The following is a 22167-nucleotide window of genomic DNA, read 5'->3' as shown; positions in this document are numbered from 1 at the left end:
GCAATATGGAAGAAGAGTTGGGTGGGGAGACAAAGGAGTTTGAAATCTTGATGAAATGTGGGAAAATGTCTGGATCTTTTCCAGCAGAAGCATTTGAACAGATAGAGAACTCAAAATTTCATTAATTCTCAGACTCTTTCACTTCATGTAATCCGAATTTGTTATCTGTTCTAGAATAATTAAAAGCCATCTATTCAATGATGCAGATTACAGCTAAACAGATGGATATTCCACCAGTGGAATGTACATTTTCAGAAGTAAAAGGTAAACATTACTACTTAAAGGAGTAAAGCAAAAGTTGGCAATTTATTTCAGGCTGTAACTTTAAGATTTTTATTTTGAAACCTGTAATTCTCCCTCTACATGTCTGACTTGATTATTCCTGGATATATTCTTTATATATGTCTATGTTTTTAATCTTGCTGACTTTGGTCAAGTATGAGAGAGTAGAACTGAAGTCCGAATTTACCTCATAATCCTCTACAATTTAGAAGGCACCTTATCAAGCGGTTATCTCAACACTTTAACAATTTAATCACAAGGAGGATCAGTAAACTCAATCTTAGAAGCTAAATTAAAAGGGACACATTCACTTTTGTCCCTTATAGTCATGTCAAAGAGAGAGGAAACAGAAGGATTGATGCACAGGGCATTATATCCAGCACAGCCATGTCCTTCAGATGCCTGGGAGGTTAGTTTTATAAGGCTACCAGTCAATTAACCTTCACAGGAATAAGGAAAAGAATAAAATAGAACAAACAAGCATTCTCAATAGACATGGCATTGCTTACATATAACCCTGTTTACATATAACCCTCACCCTGGGGACTGAAGAAGCCAAGAATTCTGTCCCCGCAGGCATACAAAATGTTACAGACACCGTGTAATAAAGTTATCATTTCTGTTGTTCCACACTGTGGTCAAATCTCGGACAGCTCTAAAAAGAAAGAGGAGTCAGTTTAGGAAGAGTCAGAGGTGAAGCCTGGTGGATCTCTGCCCCATGGTCTGATTTATAACTGGCCATGGGGGTGGGAATTACAATATCATCTATTTTGTAAGGTCCTGGTCTTCTCCCAGTTGCCCCTTTACCTCTCCCCTCTGACTGTATGTATTCAGAGCTATTAATTTTCTGATTAATGTATTACCGGAAAGCCAGAGGGGAATGATAAGATAGGGTCTAAGGAGCTCCTGCTAGTTTTTAAATGTTTTTGTTTGACGTAGAAGATAATTAGGGCACAGATTGATGTTCCTGTTTAAAGGCAGTAAATCAGCTTGAACTAGAAGATTGGAGTAAATCATTTACCACATCATTAAAACCACAGAATTCCTATGTCCCCTGGACAGGAACAAGCATAGTCATGTAATATATAACATGAGCATTGTTCATCTTTCAATATAAAGACAGTCAAGTAAACCCAAGTTACACATTTTTAATATGATTAGTTGTAAATAGGAAAAAGTAAAAGCCTTTGTTTTTGGAACTGGGATCTGGCATAAAGAGGGACAAAGCAAGGTTCATAATAGAGGTTAAAGTAACGGCTGATAAATACCACAAAAATGCCCCACATTTCCCACAGATAATGATGATGCATCACAATGATGGAATGTTAAAGAAAACTACATTTTCATTCAGATAATGATGGGATGGGAAGCAACTTTAGGGAAAAACAACAACAAAACCAAACCTAGGGCTGAGAATTTGAAAGGCAAATGTAGAATTACTTATTCTGTAAGGAGTAATGTTCAATTGTCCTGCCAGAGATAGGAACTTTCCAAAGAGGGCAGTGCTAGTCCTCAAATACTGAAGCTTCTTTCCAACAACTGGAGTCTGGGAAGATGAGGATGGACCTGAGATGATGCGTTAGGGAATTACTTATCTTATTTGAGGCCCACCCTTTCCTGCTGTATTTCTAGTCTACCTTGCTGGATTAGAACTACTAGAATTTGAAATATTACTATCCAGCGGAGCCATATTTACAGACAGATTATCCTGTATCAGCTTTGGATGATACTTGTTAATGGCAGTCAACTTAGTCTTCTGCAGACAGTCAGGAAAGGTGTTCCAGTTTTACTTTTGTTGCTTTGGTAAAATACTCAGGAAATAATATTAAGAGAGAAAAGCTTTCTCTCAGCTCACAGTTCTGGGTAATAGTCCACTATTTGGGAGAAGTCTCGTGTGACAGGAATTGTGAAAAGCTGGTAATGTGGCACCCATAATCAAGAGCAGAGAAACAAACACACACTTCCTCAAGCTGGCTAGCCTGTACTCAGCTGTGTTTCTCCACTCTCAAGCAAAACAAGAACTATGATACTTAGGGCTTTCAGGCAATATTTAAAAAGTGAGTAACTAAATATGAACCCAATTTAAACAATATATATTTATTCATATATATAAGAAACTGCTTGTCTCATCTTTGCAAACCTCAAACACATGTTAGGTCTTTCAGGTTTAAAAATAGGTAGCCCATTCTCCAGGGAGGACTACTCTCTCCGCCCGGATACAGAGAGGAGGACATAGGCCCTACACCAAATTGTAATAGACTTTGATGATCCACCATGGAAGATCTTACTCTCCTTGGGGAGTGGGTGGGGGTGGGAAGGGGAGTCATTGGGGGGCAAGGTAAGATGGGAGCGAGAGGTAACTTGAATTGATATTAATATAGGATTTTAAAATTAAAAGATAGGATTGTTTCTAAATTAAATAAATAAATTTTAAAACTATTTCAAGGAGCCCCCTTACTACATCAGTGCCCCACTAGACAGCAATAGGCTTGAATAGTTTTGAAATTACCTGGCAAATTTGGTTTATTCTGATTCAGATTATTACATTGTATTACTAATGGACCACAATTGTCTAAATATGAGATTAGAGAAAAGTTTGGGTTTTCTTTTCCATCACCACATTCAACTATGTTTTCCTTGCTTTCTCTGTTCAAACAAGGCTTGGTTGGACATGACAGCTGAAGTCTGAAGCGGCCCAAGTGTACTCACCAGCCTGATTAGTCGTGATGCTGACTGCAGCAAACTGTCTGGGTGAAGAGCTCAGCTCTGACACCCCGTTAAGGGCATCGATCTCAAAGGTGTAGTTAGTGTGTGCCAGGAGGTCTGTCACTGTCACCGTGGTGTTGGTGAGTCCAAGCTGCCGAGGGAGGAAGCGGACATTGGGGCTGCATGGCTCGCATTGCCTCATATTCCACCCACATTTTTTACATATGATGTTGAAGGTAATATCCTTCCGGCCTCCTGTGTCCAGGGGCCAGCTCCAGTCCAGGATAACTGAGGTCTCGTTTATGTTAGAGATAACATTTCTTGGTGCAGATGGAGGTCCTGCAAAGTAGTTCCACAAAGATTAGTAAACGTCACTTCTAGTTTCTACTACAAGGGAAATGGGTCACTTATAAAGGATCCGAAGAGGTTAATAACCATGCTGTCTTTATTATCTACTCTAATTCATCCTCAGAGGATTCAGGAGATTATAGAAACGTGAATCCAAGAGGAACAACCTCCCCAAGCTACAAACTGGAATTTTCTACTCATGAGTGGAGATCTATTCACAATGTCCCACAAAGAAATTTACTACTAAATTCAATACCCTGGTGGAAAGTTATGAAAACTTCAGTATTATGTTTATAAATCTTAGTTCCTGCCCTCGACTCTTTTATTTACCGTGACCTATGACCAAGAGATAGCAAAAGAAAATAAAAATCCCCAAACATAAATCCCCATCTGTAACCTCTCCTGTCCTGGCAAATGCATTGTGAGATTCTAAAGTCAGATTCATAATTTGGTTTTCCTTGTAGGAGGTTGTATTGCAGGAAGTGCTTTAAAAACTAATTCATTTTTGTGTGATAAATGTTGCGTTTGTGATGAGTCAAGCATGGAAAAGGAGGAAGAGTTTTCAGTTTGCATATGGAAAGCAGAAAGCAATGGGCAAATGCTTCACACTTGCATACACACACACACACGCACGCACACACACACACACACACGCGCGCGCACACACACACATACACACCCCTCAAAAACAAGCAGCACAGCCACAGGATAAAACAAAACAAACCAAACATGGAGGCATGGGTTGCAGCAGAACTACTCACGGGTACAAGCCATGGATGGAGGGTCTTTGTCTGCCCGGAAATAATTATTCTCACACCTGCAGTTCATTGAACCATCTTCGTGTGTCGAGCTGTGTGGTGGGCACTTAGCACATTTGGCAGTACCGTCTGAAGCCTTGTAGAAGCCTGGTCGACAAGCTGCAAATAAAATGGCTCTTTTAACATTTCGGCAATGTTTTGTCTCTTGAAACGTGTAAGACAGATTGCTGGATGTCAGAGCATGGATTCCTTATGAGTAAAATGAACTTGTCTCCTCCCATAATTACAGAAGCAAGTAATGTGGGCAGTGTGATTTCCTCTTGTATTCATTTGATGTCGATTTGCACCAAATGTCAAGGGAAATAAACCAAAAAAAAAGCCACAAGATTTAGATTATTTTGGCACTGAAGTGTAGCAAATTTTTCAGCTTATATCTTCACAGCTTTAATTGGCATTATACAAATTGTGGTAAGAATAAGGCAAAACTATGTCATGATATACCCATTCTGATTCTAAAATTGAGGCAGTGTGTGTCCTATCTGCAATGTAGTTGCCTCTAAACTGCAGGTTGAAATGTTTTTACAACTTCATTCTGAATACTGTAAAGGAACGAAGGGAAAAAAAAAGTTCATGGTTTTCTGTGTACCTAAAGATTGCTAAGATGATTTTCATGAACTATGATTATTATTTTGTCTTGACAATGGCTCTTCACTTGAAGGACAATGGAATACTCACAAGATGTAAGGACATTTCCTCATCTATGTCTGAAACAGAAAGTACTTTCTCTTTCACTGTTGTAGGCATGAACTGCCATGGGTAAAAGTTCCTTGCAAACTCAAGCTCTGTAAGCTTCTTTCTTTCTGTGTAAATCTATGTGTAATGTAGTGTATGAGTCAACATCAACAAGCTGTTTTCCAAATACTGATCTGGCTCACCATTGAGACTTTATAGAGACTCTCTCCCCATTAAGTTCATTTAGTCTGATGTAACATTTAACATGTCCTTCTGTTTCATCTGAATCATTTTAAAGATAATACAATGGGAACTGAAATCACTGTGAAGTTTCTAACAAGATTTCTGTAGAAATCTAGCAACCAAATTCCAGGCTTCATTTTTTAAAACTCAACTTAAGGGACACCTTGAGATTAGATGGTTTGTGGCATTTGTATATGCACTAGCATGCACACAGTGTAACCAAATTTAATAATTTTCTTCTATTAACATCTTGTGAACGAAGTGTTATTTGTACGCAAAATAAAGACCCCTTGTGTAGACGTATCTTAACTTCTACAGCATCTAGTGCACTTTGCAAGTTCGAGGATCCACAAACACACTGAATTCACTCTTACTCAAAGTTTCTTGAAATTAAATTAAGACAGTATAGAGATAAAAAGGACAATAGAGTTACATAAATGACAAAAATTATTCCTCGTCTTGCTGATTTTTAGTTCCTAATAAGAATGTCTGCTCCAGCATGAATTCATAATATGTGAATTAACATTTACTGTTATATTGGGGTTCAAACAAATAAATCCTACTCCCCCAATCTAGTCTGCATTGAATTACACACATTCACCCCCACTGCACTTAAGCACTGCTTATAAACCATATCTCACAACCTATCATGCCACCCGGAAATGATATAAACTACATATGCAAACCATGCATTGAGCTTATGCTTTCAATTTAATTCATTACAAATGGTTTTTAATTTTCAGGAAGGCTTTGTTGAATCTTTAAAAAAATTAAGTTGCAGTACACTGATGTGGTTTATTATTTTGTTTGCTTGTAAGTTTATCTGTATGTTTTTGTTTGAGGCTTTTTCAGTTTCAACATCTGGCATAAAGGTATTAGCTAAGTTCTTGATCAGTTTTTGTTCATGTTTTAAATGCCTATATTATATTTCTAAATGAAGAAGCTGTGTCTTAACTACATCACATTTCGTCTAGATTATTGATAACACTTGAAGATAGCTATATGCAGTAAGCACACACACTTGAAGATAGTTAAATTTAGTAAGTCTATGAGTTACAAACATGATTCAGTCTGGTAAGTAGAATTTGTTCAATAATTGTTGAATAATAATAAATGATAATAAAAATAAGCTACAAGCATATTTAGTTCAATAAATGTTTGGCAGTTAACTACTTTTACTGAGGATATTGGATAGACATGAAGGGAAAATTATCCCCAATTCTAATCACAACAAAATAGCTCTTGGAAGGCTTGATGGGGCAGACTTTTAATCTCAGCCCTTGGGAGGCACAGACAGGTGAATCTTTAGGAGTTCTAGGCAGGCCAGGGCTACAAAGTGTGACCCTGTCTGAAATGTTAAGTGAAATGTAGACAGCCACAGATGGAGTGTAATTTGAGAGACATCATGAAACTTGAGTCGGAAGTCTCCAGTAAGACTTAATTAAATCCACAAATAGGTCAATATGTAAAGGCAAATTATTATTTAGTGATCTATGGCCAGGATTGTAGAATATTAACTCTATATAAAAAACTTTACATTTTCCTTCTTAATGGCGTTCTGATTTTGTTGAGAGTTATATCCTGCCAAGTATATATATTTTACATCAACTATGAATCAGAGGCAAAAATAAGAGCAAAATCGTGACTAAAATATTTAAATATAACTGTCTGCTTTATCTACTATACATTATTCCAACCTTTCCTGTGAAAGCATTATGCATACAAGTACAGTAGCTTATATGAGACAGAGAGTTGAAGTCTAAGAAATCAAAGGAATGTGTAGAGTGGACTCAATGTTTCAGTCAGTACTTGTCTCAGAATTTCTTGAAATTAGAAAAATCTTAGCACACTTTGTAAAAGGACCAGACCTTGGTGAGGTATAATGATCCTAAGAAGTCACATTAGCCAGAGTAGGTATGTGACACATTTGAAGACTGACTTTCAAAAAGAAATTCATATGTAACCAAGGACAGAGTCTCTATATTCTGACACCCAAGAGCTGGAGTGAGGGATTGTCTCCTACTATATACGTCTACTAACTGAGTGTCAAATCTACAATAGTTTCTGCACTAAGATGTAAGTCTTACAGACATCCCTATTCCTTCTGAATGCTAACCTTATGTGCATCTAAGTGGAATCCTACAATACCTAAAATAGTCAGTGTAGACATGAATCTTCTTATTTGTATCATGGATTAGCCAATTAAAGGAGGAGGAGAAAAGAGGATGAAGTAGACGAAGAGAGAAGCAATAACTTATGTGAGATAAATACATTCTGTGAAATAGTTCAGAGAAGCAAGATTTTTTAAATCTGGTTTTATTTTTTCCCCTTTGGTTTTTTGAGATAGTGTCTTGCTATATAGTTCTGGCTTGCCTGTTACTCACTATGTAGCTCTGGGTGCCTAAGGAAAACGGACAATCCCCTTGCCTCTTCTGCAATGGTTTAGGTTATGTGTATAACTTAAATTCTGCCTTGAATTTTTTTAGAAGTAAAAAAGTTAAAGTAATTTACTCACTAAAACATGATTTTCACATTAAACTTGAACGGTATACACTCATTCTAGAAAAATAATAATCTAAAATTACTGTAATAATAGCTTTTTTTCTTAAAAAGCTTTTGCCATCTACTACAAATAAGAAATGATTTCAGAAACAGCAATGCTGTAGTCTACAAGCCTGCCTCAAAGATTTTCTTGTACTTCATATCTAATGCTGGTATGGGGAAATGAGAAAGGGCATTACTTATTCGAAGAACAGACAGACAGAGAGAGAGAGAGAGAGAGAGAGAGAGAGAGAGAGAGAGATAGAGAGAGAGAGAGAGAGAGAGGAGAGAGAGGGAATGTCAATTTCACAAACAGTGAAAACAGAAATTTTAGACTTCAGGAGTCCAAAAAGGAGGCCATCCATGAGTTCCAGACCAAGTTGGGCTACAGAGTGAGGCTTTGCCTCAAAACAAACAAGCAAAACAAATGTGGTGGCATGCTGAACTTGGCAAGTATGTAAAGAAATAAATTCTGCTTTTCTTATTGTATGTAGTATAATTTCCGTGATAACTTCTCTGAGTCACCCACTGTAACTAGGGATAAATATATATGAAATATATTTGAAAATAAAATTTAAGAATGTGTTTTAACTAATAAAATAATTACTCTTTAGAAAACAAATTTCTAGGAGGTTTATACATACAAATATGTGTTAATATATGTGCATATTTATTAACATAGAAAGCAATCTGATTTTATCCTACCAATAAAGCATCTCCCTCCCCTATCAGAAATGCATTTGTGCTGAAGTACCTATCTATCAATATGGATTGTTCATTCTTCAAAAAAATCTTTATATAATTGTTGAACACTTTACATTAAAATGCATAAATATATGCTTCTCTTCCTTCATTAAAAAGCTAGTGATATAAAAATTTACATATTTCTCTCATTCAAATATATTTTATATGCTAAAAAGGTACCACTTAGAAAATGAAAACCATTTTCATTTTCAAGTAAAGATTAGAAATTTGATGTGTTAATGTGTTTCCTCATGGCTGTCCTCCTGCCAAAGTCTCCCTAATGATAGAATTACCTCTGTGATGTACTATCTCTAGTTTGACCCTGTTTTTGGAGTTGTCATTCTTTTCCTGACCTTCTAGTAAGGCAAAATTAGACAGCAATGCAAGACATTCTTTAAAACACACACACACACACACACACACATATGTTGCAACATTTTTTTCTGAAACAGTTTAAATATTTCATGTGTGTATTTCTGTGTGCCACATGTGTGTGAATACCAGATCCCAGGAGCTGGATGTTCTTTGAGCCTACAGAAATAAATGCTAGGAATGGATCTCATGACCCCAGGGATAGTTGCAAATTTTAACCATTAACTATGTCTCCAACCACAGTGTCCCATTTTGAAATGAAATCCTCAGCAATAAAGCCAAGGATTACTGTGATATAGACCAGTTAAGAAGTATGCAAAGAAAGTAAAATCATATTTCAAACTGGCTGCCAAATTAGAGCGCTCTAATTTATAATTTCCCTTAGGTAATCTGGTAGTAAAATGTTCTTCATCAAATGCTGACAAAAACTATTCAGGCATTTCAAGTCCATGTTAATAAAATCAAAGGGCAATTAAATAATTCAGATGTCTTAAGAAACAGGGAATAGCTTAAGTGCTACCTATCTATTTTTCCTGGTCACTTCTTTGATTATTTGGTCCTTGATGTTTTGTCTCTACTTGTTACACAAGATATTTTAAAACTAGTTATGAATAGGTACTCTCATCTTGGAGATTTTTAAATCAATCATTGAATGATAGGCCAGTTTAGATTAATGACCATTGATTACATATGATCTTCTACACAGCAGGGTGTATTGTTCAGGCCTCTTTGTGTCTTTGTTTTCTTATGTGTTGTAGTCACAAATTTATTCTTTGATTTTTTTTTAAATTTTATTTTACATTCTAGCCACAGTTCTCCCTCCCACTCCTACTCCTGGACCCCTCTCCATCATCCCTCATCCACTCTCCCAAAGCGTAAGTCCTCCCAAGGGGATTCAACAAAGCCTGGTACATTAAACTGAGGCAGGAAATGTCTCCCCCTACATTAAGGCTGAGCATGGTATCCCACCATATGGAATAGGCTCCAACAAGCTAGCTCATGCACCAGGGAGAGATCCAGGGTCCTGCTCAGATAAACTAAGCTACACAACTGTCTCCCAAGTGCAGAGGGCCTAGTTGTGTCCCACAGAGGCTCCACAGCTGTCAGTCCGGAGTTCATGAGTTTCCACGAGCCAGGTCCAGCTGTCTCTGTAGATTTCCCCATCATGATCTTGACCTCCCTTGCTTATTTATTCCCTCCTCCCTCTCTTCAACTGGATTTGAAGAGCTTGGCCTGGTGCTTGGTTGTAGATCTCTGCATCTGGTACCATCAATTACTGGATGAAGACTCTATGATGACAGTTGGGAGTATTCACCCATCTAATTAGAGGAGAAGGTTATTGTTTTGCTATAGCTGCAGGCGACGAAACATGAACCACAAAACTCAACAAAATCCATGTAGAGTTTATTGGGGAAAGGAACAAAGGGAGGGGTAGGTGTTGGCCAACTGGGAACACAGATGGAAAGGGAAAGGGGAAGTGGAAGGAAGGGAGAATAAGGGGGAAGAAGAAAGGGCGAACAGATGCGAGGCGCTCGTTTAAATGGGAAAGCTTGCACATGCATGCAGAGTCCTTACGCAGCCATGTAACACATGACATAGGTATGCAACATAGGGCCCTTTGAGCTGTCTAAGTATCTGCCTGAATATAGGTGTGTGTACCTTGCCAGTTGTCAGGGGGTGGGGTCAGCATAATGCCTGAATCCTTATAAAGGTCAGGTCGGGACCACTATTGCTAGGTGTCTCAGTTGCGGTCATCCTTGTGAATTCCTGGGAGTTTCCCCAGGACCAGATTTCTCCCTAACCCCATAATGGTTGTCTCTATCAAGATACCTCTTTCTCTCACTTGTGGGTGCTTGCTTTAAATGTTTAGTTATGTGTTTCATTTAGAATGCTCCTAGAAATCATGAATTACCAAGGGCCCATTGTGAAAGGACTTTGAGGGGAGCTGAAGTGAATTATAGAACAGGAAAGGACACAATGAGAATGGGGGGGGTAGAAAGTAAAAGAGGGCAACTCAAGGGATAAATACCACTAAAGATATCACAATAGCTATATGGAAATATACTGTTGTAGGACCTTTCTAAAGCCTATCTACATAATATGTAAAAAATAGTTAAAGTGAAGTTACACTGTAACAGGACAACAATAACCCTTCTAGACACTACAGGCTAAAAATAAAAAAAAATACAATCCAGAAAATGGGCTGCTTCTTTTAGAGTTATTTGCACATGAGATTACAAAGACCTCCAAATACACTCATTGCTCTTAGTTACTCTCAAGAACTTTAATAGTAAGAACTTAATACTAAAAAAACACATATTTCAATCATAGAACATAGAGAAATCCAATTAGGATTCTATTGGAAGATTTATCCTACTGCTGTGCTTTCATAGTGCTAGAAGTTTCTATTCATGCTACTGTAGGGACAATGTAGTCAAAATAACACAGCTGTGGAAAGGACATTGGGGTTCAAAGTTCCATCCCTAGCCAAGGAGCTGTCGATAGTTTTAGCTACTGGGAGATAAGAATCACTTCACTCTGAGTACAATCCATGATGCATCTACCAGGTTCTAGTGCAAGACCACATTCCCCAAAACATTTCAGAAGCACGAGTTTTTAATTCCTAATACCAATGTAGGAAGCTGGATATTACAGTGTATTTTCCTGTACCCTCAGCATTGGGGGATGGGATGGAAATAGGAGAACTTCTCTGGCCACCAGCATAACTCTGTGATCAGTGTTACAAAGAAATAAAATAGAGTGGAAAGTCAGGACACAGGACATCTTCCCTTGGCATATGTATTGGTAGTTAGTGATACATGTGTGCCATGCATCTACAGTACTCAAACGTACATGATTACACAAGTCTAATTTGGTGAAAGTCAACCAAAATGTTGATGATTTATTTTAAATTTTAAAATTATAAAATGATATGAGGTTACCTTTTAATGGTAAAGAAAATTATATGATGGCCAAATGTTAAAAATGCAGCTTAAGCGGGCGGTGGTGGCGCACGCCTTTAATCCCAGCACTTGGGAGACAGAGGCAGGCGGCTCTCTGTGAGTTCAAGGCCGGGCTGGGCCAACAGCTTCCAAAACAATACAGAGAAACCCTGTCTCGTAAAACCAAAAAAATGCAGCTTAAAGAGAGTGCATTTTTCCTTCTTTTGATTAGTTAGCACTGAGGATGAGTTCGCCTTTCTTTCCAAATTAGTGTTTAATATTCTTACTTGGAGTGGAGAATTAGTAGGAATACAATTGTTCTCCTATTGTGATGGTCCCTAAACTTCTAGAAAATGGGAAGATGACTAACATGGAATGGATGGGGTTGCAGCTACCATAGTTACTTTTTGTCATCTTGACATAAACTTAGCCATGCCAGGGAAGGGAAAAATATCATTTGAGAAATATCTCTCATTGGATTAGCTGGGTCTATCTATGAGGCACTTTCTTGATTGTCGATTGATGTGGGACAGGGCTGCCTATTGTGGGCAGTGTCATCCCTAGGAAGTAGACATGGGCTATATATATAAAAGGGCAGACTAAGAAAGTCATGAGAGCCAGCCAGCCAGCAGCCTTTCTCCATGGTTCCTGTCTCTTTAAGTACCTGCCCTAGCTTCCATCAATGATAGATTATGATCAGGACTTGTAAGTAGGATATGCGATTGTCTTTGATTAGGAAAAATAAACCCTTTTGCTTCCCTAAGTTGCTTCTGATCACATAACAACAGAAAGCAAACAAGAGCAAGATTGCTCCCAAATATTAATCAGGGTATACAACTAGTATTAATAAAATAACAGTAGTAAAGATTATTTTAATCCATAGTGGAAGAATTAGGAACATTTTAGAACTTCTAATTTTATAGGTGAAAAAGTAAAACAATTAGATATGAATAAAACACTCAGGGATAAAATCATACTCTGTCAGCCCCAACAAATAATAAAGAAGAAAAGAGTGAAATAGGAAGTATTGCAGGCACAATGCCTATAGTGGGTAATAATTACAGAACTGTTTTGAGATACAAGATTGGCCTCCTCCCCAAAGCACACAGCATACTTTCCCTGCAGGTTATAATTGATGGGTTTGAGCTCTGCTGATACACAGAGAGGATCAGGTTACCATAGTGAAAGAAAAACAAATGTACTTAGTAAACCTCGGTGGCTACTGTTGAAGGAAAATAGACAGTCTCTAGATACAAAGTGAATTTTCTCTCCCACTGACTAATGTGGCTGACTTTTAGAAACATGGTCCTAATTAAGGTTTAAAAGGCTCATTTCAATTTGAATTAACTTTAAATTATAAAACAATGCTGTTGGTAAATAGTGTTCTTTCTGTATTCAGACCTGAGCTGCTACACACAAGGCTACTCCACCAATTCCCAGCCGTAAACACAAATTATTGGCCAGAAACACTACCGACCAAGCAGTCGGTTTCCTGGCCTTACAAATCCAGGCTTGACAGGGGCTATTTTCCAGTACAAGGTCAAAGCAACTGTTTATTCTCCAAATGAGCTGGACCCCAGAATCTTACAGGAACCCTATTCTTTGTCATCTGAATAGAGGTACAATGCTTGGTAGCAAGACTGGGACATTTCCATGCCCTGGAAGTACCTCTGTTTAGTCATTAAATTGCCTGCAAATCACATCACTGACAGAATGATCAAGTATTTCATTCTTGGGCTACTTCCTTTCTTAAAAAATATGTGCCTAAGGCAAAATGCTACCACATAGATCTCTAACAATATGGTATGACTCAAAGGTGGCTTGGCAACAGGACTTTATTGTGTTTGCTGTCCTATCAGATTAAGCAAGAGATGTGCCAGTAAAATTGAAATATGTTCAGTGTGCTTTTACCATGGAGAATGCTAAGTAAGCCTGGCTCTGACAGTATGCTTTTCTATCTTTCCAGGAAAAACTGTAGGAGTTGAGTAATATCCAATAATTGGGAATATATTTAGAGAGAGAAAATGATTTTTATAATATTTTATCACAAGGAATATCAATGTGCAATACTGAAATCCGCACCCACAATCTAAGCAGTATCTTATGCTTTTGGCGTAATGTTAGAAGTTGTCTTGACACTATAATAGGACTGTCCCTAAGAGGAATTTGGGAGGAGGTAAATCCTGTTTACATCTAATACTCCCTTCTTTGGATTGCAAAGTTCCTTTCAGCACTGGAAGTAGAGAATGAGAACATCCACCAATCCCGCATTTATCTTTATAGTTTGGGAAAATAGATTTAAAGGAATTAATTAAATATGAAATATACCACATGCTATATGTCTAAAATTAAGAGTTCAAAACACAGGTTCAGTTAAAACACACCAGTGAGCTACAGGTTTATTGAAACCACACCAGTGAATTACAGGTTCAGGGAAATGACAACAGTGAGCTATACGTTCAGTAAAACCATAGCTGTGAGCTATATGTTCAGTGTAACCAGAACAGTGAACTATGGGTTTAGTGAAACTACAACAATGAGCTACATACAGGTTCAGTGAAACCACATCAGTGACATATAGGTTCGGTGAAACAATATAAATGATTTCTACATTCAGTGAAAGACATGGTTTTATTGTGAGTCACACATTGGGATGCCATCTCAAAAAACATATTAGAAAAACACAACTTATCAAAATGCAGAGAACATCTGAATTTGGGGTACCTAGCCACAATGGAAACATCTATAACACAGCTCCTGAACTTAAGACCCAGGGAAATCATAGAAGAAGGCCATAAAGAATGTAATGGCAAGAGGAGATGTAAATCTGCAGTGGAATCCTGTCTCCTAGAAATGACAGTGAAGATTCACACACGACACCTCAAAACTGTGGCTGGTTACAGGATACCTGAACAAGAACCATATCAGAAAACTTACTACCATAGAAGTGGGAAATCTTATGGCATCCCAGCTCCCAGACCTATACCCTGACAATTAGCTTATATAAGGAAACCAATCAATTTTAAAGGTGGAGGAGAATGCTCTTTCATCTCTCAATACCTCCTTATCATATTCTGTATGTCTAGTTACTCTGTTTAGCTAGCCATAAACACCTGAAAAGACTACCAATTTGAAGCAAAAATCTCAGGGTAGGGTTCAATTATAAAGCTTCAAAATGAAATATTGTGAAGAATATGAACAGACTTTTAAAAATGGTTATGTGTTCCATTCACTGATAAATGTAAAATATGTAATATAATTAACCTATATAATGTACAATAATATGTACATTTGACCAATAATAAGTTGTAGTATAAAATTTAAAAAGACTCACCCAGTTTTTCTAAATGTTCCTTTAAGAAAGTATTGAGGAAAACATCTTTAGGGTAAGAAAATATGAAATATAACTATTAAGTCTTCATCTTTACCAAAATGAATATTTTAAGTTAGATAACAAATAAAAGAAGCAAAATTTTAACTGAACAAAAATACTTATGGCTATGTTTAATAACTAATATTAAAATGAAGGCTGCCATTTTCTTAATACGTAGAAACTTAATTCGAGAAGTTATGTGATACATAAAAGGATAAAGCAAATTGGAAAGCTACTTTTTCTGAAAACCGAGGGACAGGAACGAATTGGAAAGAATATGAAAGAGAACAAACCCAACCCTGAATATCGCTGGAACAAAATGTGTGGGTGTCAAGCTAATCTTGGGTGTCATGCAGATCAATCAAGTCATGAAACAGTTGGGAAGCTGCATGCTAAGGTATTGCTTTTAATACATATTGAGTGTTGTCAGAAGTCATTGAAACTTCATGCATGAGGTACACAGTAATCAGATTTATGTTTCAAAGTTCATTCTTGCAACATGAGGAAAATGTATTGACCTGAGTCAGGAGGCAACCGAGAGAAGTCTGGCGAAGCAATCAAAGCAAGAGCTGACAAGCCAGAAGTCAAGAAATTGTTACAGATACTGAACCATGATCCATTATTTGTAAGTAATTTTTATGAGTGTAGGAGATGCAAAGAAGGAATGCAGAATGAATAAAACAAAGTTTAAACATTGACTAGGTGAAATGATGGGCATGTTAATTCACCTGACTGCAGACATCATTACATAACACACATGAGCACACAAGCAAAATAAGTATTTTCAGGAATTCATGATTATACCCCAATATAGCTTTAATTTTTAAAAATAGTTTAAATTATTAATAAAATTTAAAAAGTGATGTACTTTGATGAGTTGTCTGATTCATCAAAGAACTTGTTGAAATTGAAACAGAATATTTTATTTCTATTTTCATGTGCACCAGATATTTGGCTTTAAAAAGAGAAAAAGAAGCATGTTGAACAGACATCGTGTATCCATAACACAAAGAGGGTTGCTCTCTCTGCCTGGACTCTTAGGGAAGTGCCTGGACCCTACCCTGAATGCAATGATAGACTCTAGATATCCCCTATGCGGAAGGAATTGGCAATAGGGTGGGAGGATGAGGGGATGGGGAGTGTGGGAGGAGGGGAGGGAGAGGGAATTGGGATTGACATGTAAAACAAGCAATTTAAAATTAAATAAATAAATAAATAATAAAAAAGCTTTACTGCTGTTTGATAATGCATAATCTTTATGATAAAACAGAAGAGAAATTATGAGCAGGCCCACATTACATATCAATAAATTATAAGGCATCTTCATGCCTCAGGCTCTTTTTCATAAAATGGAAATGTTTAAAAGATGGTAATAGGGTTTTGTGAGTATTAGATGAACATGTCTTAAAATGCATATTAGAATTTAGTAGTGAAATATTTTACCAGAGTAGTTGAATAGTTGCATAATAGGTGCAGATGCTTGCAAATGTATGATTCAACTCAGTTTATCAATATATTTGATCAATATTAAATCACATTTACCTTTTCTTAGTTCCCTTATTTAATGATGTTTATTATTTGGAATATTATACTATCATCATCATTACCTATTGAAATTATACCCTGAAATAATTTATAAAAACAGCTTCCTTCTTCCAAAGATAGCTCTTGATAGACAGGTGACAAATCTTGTCCTCTACTCCATACTTACAAGTACTACTGAGGTTTTCAAAGACACCATTATTTCTACACGACTTATTTCTAAATCCATATATATGGCAGGGTAAATTTCACTCTTGCATGAAATGTCAGCTTTTCTGGTCACACATAGCTCACTAATACCTTTTTTGTCTTCTGATATCCTCTTGTTTACTTGTAGGATGACCAAAGCCAAGTGGGTCTGCTACAGGCTAAATGAAACAACTACCTCCAACTTTGCAGCTCAGAGCCTCTGCATCTTTGTAGAGATTCACCCTGCCAACCTTTAATGCAGCAATTCTTTACTTGTGTTTTAGAGACTGCCACATCCACCAGCAAACACTTTCAAACTTGGCTGCCTTCCCTCCACATCTTGTCCTCACATTGGGATAGAATTTTTCCTTTATTAGATGTCAAAACCCATAGTACATTGCAACCTTTTAGTTTTCTATGTCTTAGTTCTTAAGTACAGAGCTGTGCTTATGTGACACTGACCCTCTTAGCTTTCTGCCACTTGTCCCAGTCTGCATCATGTTGGCACTGACCAAAGTCTCCTTTGTCTGATTTTTTTCTGACAGTTAATGAGAAGGAAAAGGCCACAGCTATTAGTCTAAATCCTAAGGAATATGTGTCCATAGTATGGAAACTGCATTCACACATGGCAATAATTGGCAGTCTCTTCTAGGTGATCATAGTATTGAACTCAATGCATGATGATCCTTGCAAAATTCCTTGGTACAAAATAGGAAACTCTTTTGCACAGGGCAACTATGTACATTTTTGTGTGCATTATTGGTTTTCTCCCCCCTGCACAGCGGATTTTTCTGAGGAATCTGACTCATCTGAATAAAATGGGACAAAATTTATATAATTCTAACAAAAGTCTAGGCTCATATTTAAAGTAGTTTTAACTGCTAGAAATATATTAAGCAGCTCATTCTATAGAAAGTATTTAGGATTTAAGCAAGCAGAAGACAGTATATTTGGTTATCTAAGTGTCATAAACCTGGGGACAGCAAACCAGCTTCATAAATAAGTTTGCGTCAAGAAACTTATCAACATTTACAGATGGGCATTAATCAAATGGCACTTCCTGTTCTTTTATGAAAACCAGCACCGCATTGTACCTTACAAAGTTAATCAGATATTTAATTTGTAATGATGCCACTTTCTGTAAGCATATTTATTTATACATCTAAACAGTCTCCCTTGCTCACACTAGTTTCTGAGGCTCCAGTATTGTTTTGTTTGCTCACCCTTGATACTGAATTGAATGTCACTAGACTATGAGCAGGAGAATGTTTTGCTGCTAACGGAACAGCTCACATTTCAAGAAAGTGCAGCTCTCATGCATTCTGGAACTGACTTCACGATGAGTGTTTTTCTTGGTGCAAAGAATGTTCTAACTCCTTTGACCTACAGAATTAGCTTCTTTATTTAACTGTATGCTTTTTCATAAGACGAAGAACCTCCTCCCATCTCTCCTTGATTGGCATGTGAGTACTGTTTTACTGTGAAGGAATCCCTCTAATTTTAGCACCAGAGGGTGGGTGGAGCCAATATGTGGAAGACCTCCCTATCCTGCACACTGCTTATGTTGCTTTCACAGCATAGAGTTTCAAGGGAAGCTAACAAATTGTTCTTGTGTCAATTCATGTGCTACGCATGTGCTTCTGACAGTATTTAAATTCACAGACTGTTTGAATGTAATTAAACTTGGAAAGTGTGTCATTTGAAGCAGTGCTGTGAAGTTCCAGGTGAAAAAATCAGAAAGTCTCTCCATCTTTCCACTGCCAACTGTTGTAGGTATGAAGGTTCCCTTTAAGTAGCTATGGTGATAGTGGTTTTATGTTAGCGATCCCTTTTCCATTTTAAATTATAAGCAGAAACAGCAACCAATCGTAGAGATAGTTTCTCATCTATAAGAAGGGTTATTTTATCCCTATGCCAAAGTAAATTTTTAGGACATTAAAAGTATTTCCAAAGGAAGTTTGTTTTCTGTTTATCTGTATTCATCAGTGGTACTCTAAACACTATTTGCTGTTCTCTATCCTAAGTGGTTATATAAGAAGGGAAAGTCTTGTTATGCAGCCCTGTAGCTTTAAAATCAACACCCCATAATGTTGCTTTATTTTAAAATCCACATTTCAGAATAAACCTACTGCTACCTCTGCTTATCATTCCTCCCCCAGGATTAGAAGATGACACAAGTTGGTTCAGTGATTAAAGCGGAGAATATGTTTCCCCTCAAGCAAAGATAATTGTCTCCATAGTCACCTTTACTTTTTTATTTCAAGTTGGTGCAATTTCTATTCCTTTGTGTCAACTCTAACTTGAAAATTAAACACCTTTGGGGACACCAGGGGATAGCACAAGATGAACACCATTTTGACCACAGCTGGAGTCCTGCTGGATGCTGCTGCATTCATTTGAAGTGAATGGTGTGGGTGTCATGGGATGATAATGGCACGGAGTTGGTGCTTTCCTCCAAGGTCTTATTGCTTTTTTACTTAAATGTAGAAAGATACTACTTTCTTCTAGTTATCACTAGTGAAACTGGTAGTCTAATACTGGGAATAAAATGATTCAAACTATAAATTTATTTTAATAATAAATATTTCCTATATTCAGAATTCTCAGCCTTTTGAACATAACAGTTGCTTTCATATGTTTATTATAATCTTAGAAAAATGGATTTTAAATACAGCTATATATGTTATATAGTATCTACATAATATATAATATTACTTTGTCAAGACAATCCTCAGAGTATTTTAGTATATCTTTGGAAATATTTATAGACTGAAGATTTAAATTGAGACATTGACATTCAGACTTGAGGGAAAACTACTCAAGTCTCCAGTTCTAAGGGTGTTCCTGGTCATTTGTACTTCTGAGAGCTAATGCCACTTTAAATCCTCAATACATTTCTTGTACCAGTCTGAAATTCTAGTTATTATACAAAAGTAAATGTAGTAACAAGGAGTTTTGGTATTGGAAACAACCCCTCTTCTGAATGGGGCTTTGACGGGTGTGATTCATGTTTTTAAGCTTCCTCTTATTGACGTTATTACTTGCTGTTTCCATTTCCATTTTGAAGTTTAATCCCACCAGGTATGCAGGATTGTTACCACCTTCCTTTTTGGTTCATGCTTTGACACTACTAATTCATTCAGAAAGGAATCATGTCCCATATATTATGCACCATTAAATACGTTAGCACAAAGGTATAATTAACAGCCAGTGCAACAGACCAATCCCTGTTCATTTGTGCATACAGATGTGTGTGTGTGTGTGTTTATGCTGCCTAGTGTACATGCCACAAAGTTAGTTTCATTCTCAACCTATATTCACTCTATAATTTAGTATCAGTCATTCTTCTCAGCAGTTATTAACACTTTAGGATAAACAACAAAGAAAGAAGAGAAAGGACATTTATTAACAAAAAATCACAACATTTTCTACATTTTGGAGTAGAGAGAGAACCATGATATTGAGAAAGAAAAATGAGAAGGATGAAATGAGATGTATAGATATTAGAGGTCAATGATCTTATCAGCACTTGCCATTCCTCGGGTGAAGAATAGTATGCAGCCCTGATTTCATGAGACTGCTTGTAATTGCTTTGTACAATTATTTGTGTATAGCATGACTACTAATAAACAGAGATAAAATTGAATGACTGGTAATTAGCTTTGTCTTGCAATTTATACCTCTACCGTACTGTGCAGGTTAAGGTATGTTTGCTTTTCTTTTTTCTTTCTTTTGTTTTGTTCTTTGGGTGGGTGTTACTTTTGCTTTTGCACATTGTGGTTAATTCTGCTTGAACTGTGCAAAGTCAGAGTGCTGCCACTATGTTCCCAGGCCTTGATGTGTATGTGATTATTTAGAGACCATAAGCATAACCTTTATGATAAGAACTAGCTTGATGGCTGATCATTTTTTTGTGCTGTTATCTGTATGCTCATTGTATGGAACAAGTGGGTACCTTGATACAGGAAAGATTTCCATGAAAGGTCAAATGTACCAGATAAAAGTATTTTGACACAGTGTCTGAAAGATGATGTGACAAGAAATCTACACAAACCATTGTAATATTCACATTCTCAACAACAAACAAAAAAAAAGTGGGAGGTAGCTTAGCAGAGTAACTTCCTTCATCGCTGCTAATAATGATTAAAATCATACCTCAAACTCTCATCTCAGGAAGAAAGTAAATTTTCTTTTCACTATGGAAACCATGGTCTCCCATCACCAATAGGAAGGCTTTACAGAATGCCTCGTCAAGTTACTCTAGCCTTTTATGATCAAGTCTGATTATAAAATACGATGTTACACAAAATCAATAATAAAAATATTCATATGATCCAAGGTTTTCACAAATTAAATCTGCCTGGGTCATGGTAGTAGGCTGATATCTAGAATGCAAGTAATATTCTATATTATTGATGTGTGCCAAATAACGGAAATTGTTACAAATTAATTCATCCTAACCTAATTAACCCTGTGTGCAATATTATATGCATTCCAGACAAGTCCTGTTTTGCTCTGGCCATAAAACTAGAAAAGACAGTATTTCAACCCATAAAATCACCATTTAAGCCACTTAGAAACCTCAAAGTATATTGCTTATGAAGGAGAGAGATGCAGAAGAATGCATTACCTCATCTCTTTGAGTTGTGGCATAACGTAAAAATGTTCTTTAACATTTTTAATTGTACAAATAATCTTAGGAAAATACCTAGTCTGACTTTTATATAATGAACTGGTGGACTACATTAACACCAACGCATTGCACTTCTTTAAAACACACACACACAATCATTCTGGAGCAGGGGTTGGAGAAGTTTTATCATCTTTGGTTTGCTAGAGCATAAATGATTGCTTTATGTCTTAGACACCTTAGAAGTCTGACTTTTTAGGCTCATATAAATCAAGCAGCATTTATCACTGTGTATATAGTGATTAGGACTGGCCTTCATGGAATCAGTAGGAAGGTTATAAATTGCTTTCATGACATTTACTATGTCTCTTTATCTCTCTCTTTGCACATCTCTTTCCCTGTATGCATATTGCAATAATATACTTACCCCTTAGCAAGATATGGCAGATTTTAAAACAGCCATATCTAAAATACTCCTTTGCTCAAAATCTTCCTAGGATCTTCTCCATGTTGATATTACCAGTCTTTTCCTTCCTAAAGCTGGCAATGCTTGTGAACTATACCTTTAGGTTTTCTCATTACTAACAAAAGATATGGCAACTCAAATGAGAAAAACTTATGTAATTCTTTTAAAGTTTCAGTCTGATTTTCTGTGATCATCATTGTTGTCCCACTACAATTTTTTCCCAGTAATCACAGCAGAAATTCTATATTTTCTAATCTTCTTTAGAATTATCAGATAGGTAAGTAAATTCATTTAAAAGG

The 22167-nt window shown here is 36.7% G+C and overlaps 1 protein-coding gene across 3 annotated transcripts in view; it reads right to left on the bottom strand.

The window, feature by feature from the left end:
* The window catches only part of Epha3 (EPH receptor A3), a 302047-nt gene that overhangs the window by 94735 nt on the left and 185145 nt on the right, over positions 1–22167 (bottom strand). For all 3 annotated transcript variants that reach the window (XM_005076760.4, XM_005076761.4, XM_040750606.1), the window contains exons 4-5: positions 4098–4253; positions 2992–3327 (exon numbers count right to left, since the gene is read on the bottom strand). In XM_005076760.4, coding sequence (XP_005076817.1) covers positions 2992–3327; positions 4098–4253 — 492 coding nt within the window. The remainder of the gene's footprint in view (positions 1–2991; positions 3328–4097; positions 4254–22167) is intronic.

This window comes from Mesocricetus auratus, unplaced genomic scaffold (assembly GCF_017639785.1).
Source record: "Mesocricetus auratus isolate SY011 unplaced genomic scaffold, BCM_Maur_2.0 Super-Scaffold_100008, whole genome shotgun sequence".
Lineage (NCBI taxonomy): Eukaryota > Metazoa > Chordata > Mammalia > Rodentia > Cricetidae > Mesocricetus > Mesocricetus auratus.
The sequence above is the reverse complement of the archived record's forward strand: the minus strand, read 5'-3'. Positions and strand labels throughout refer to the sequence as shown.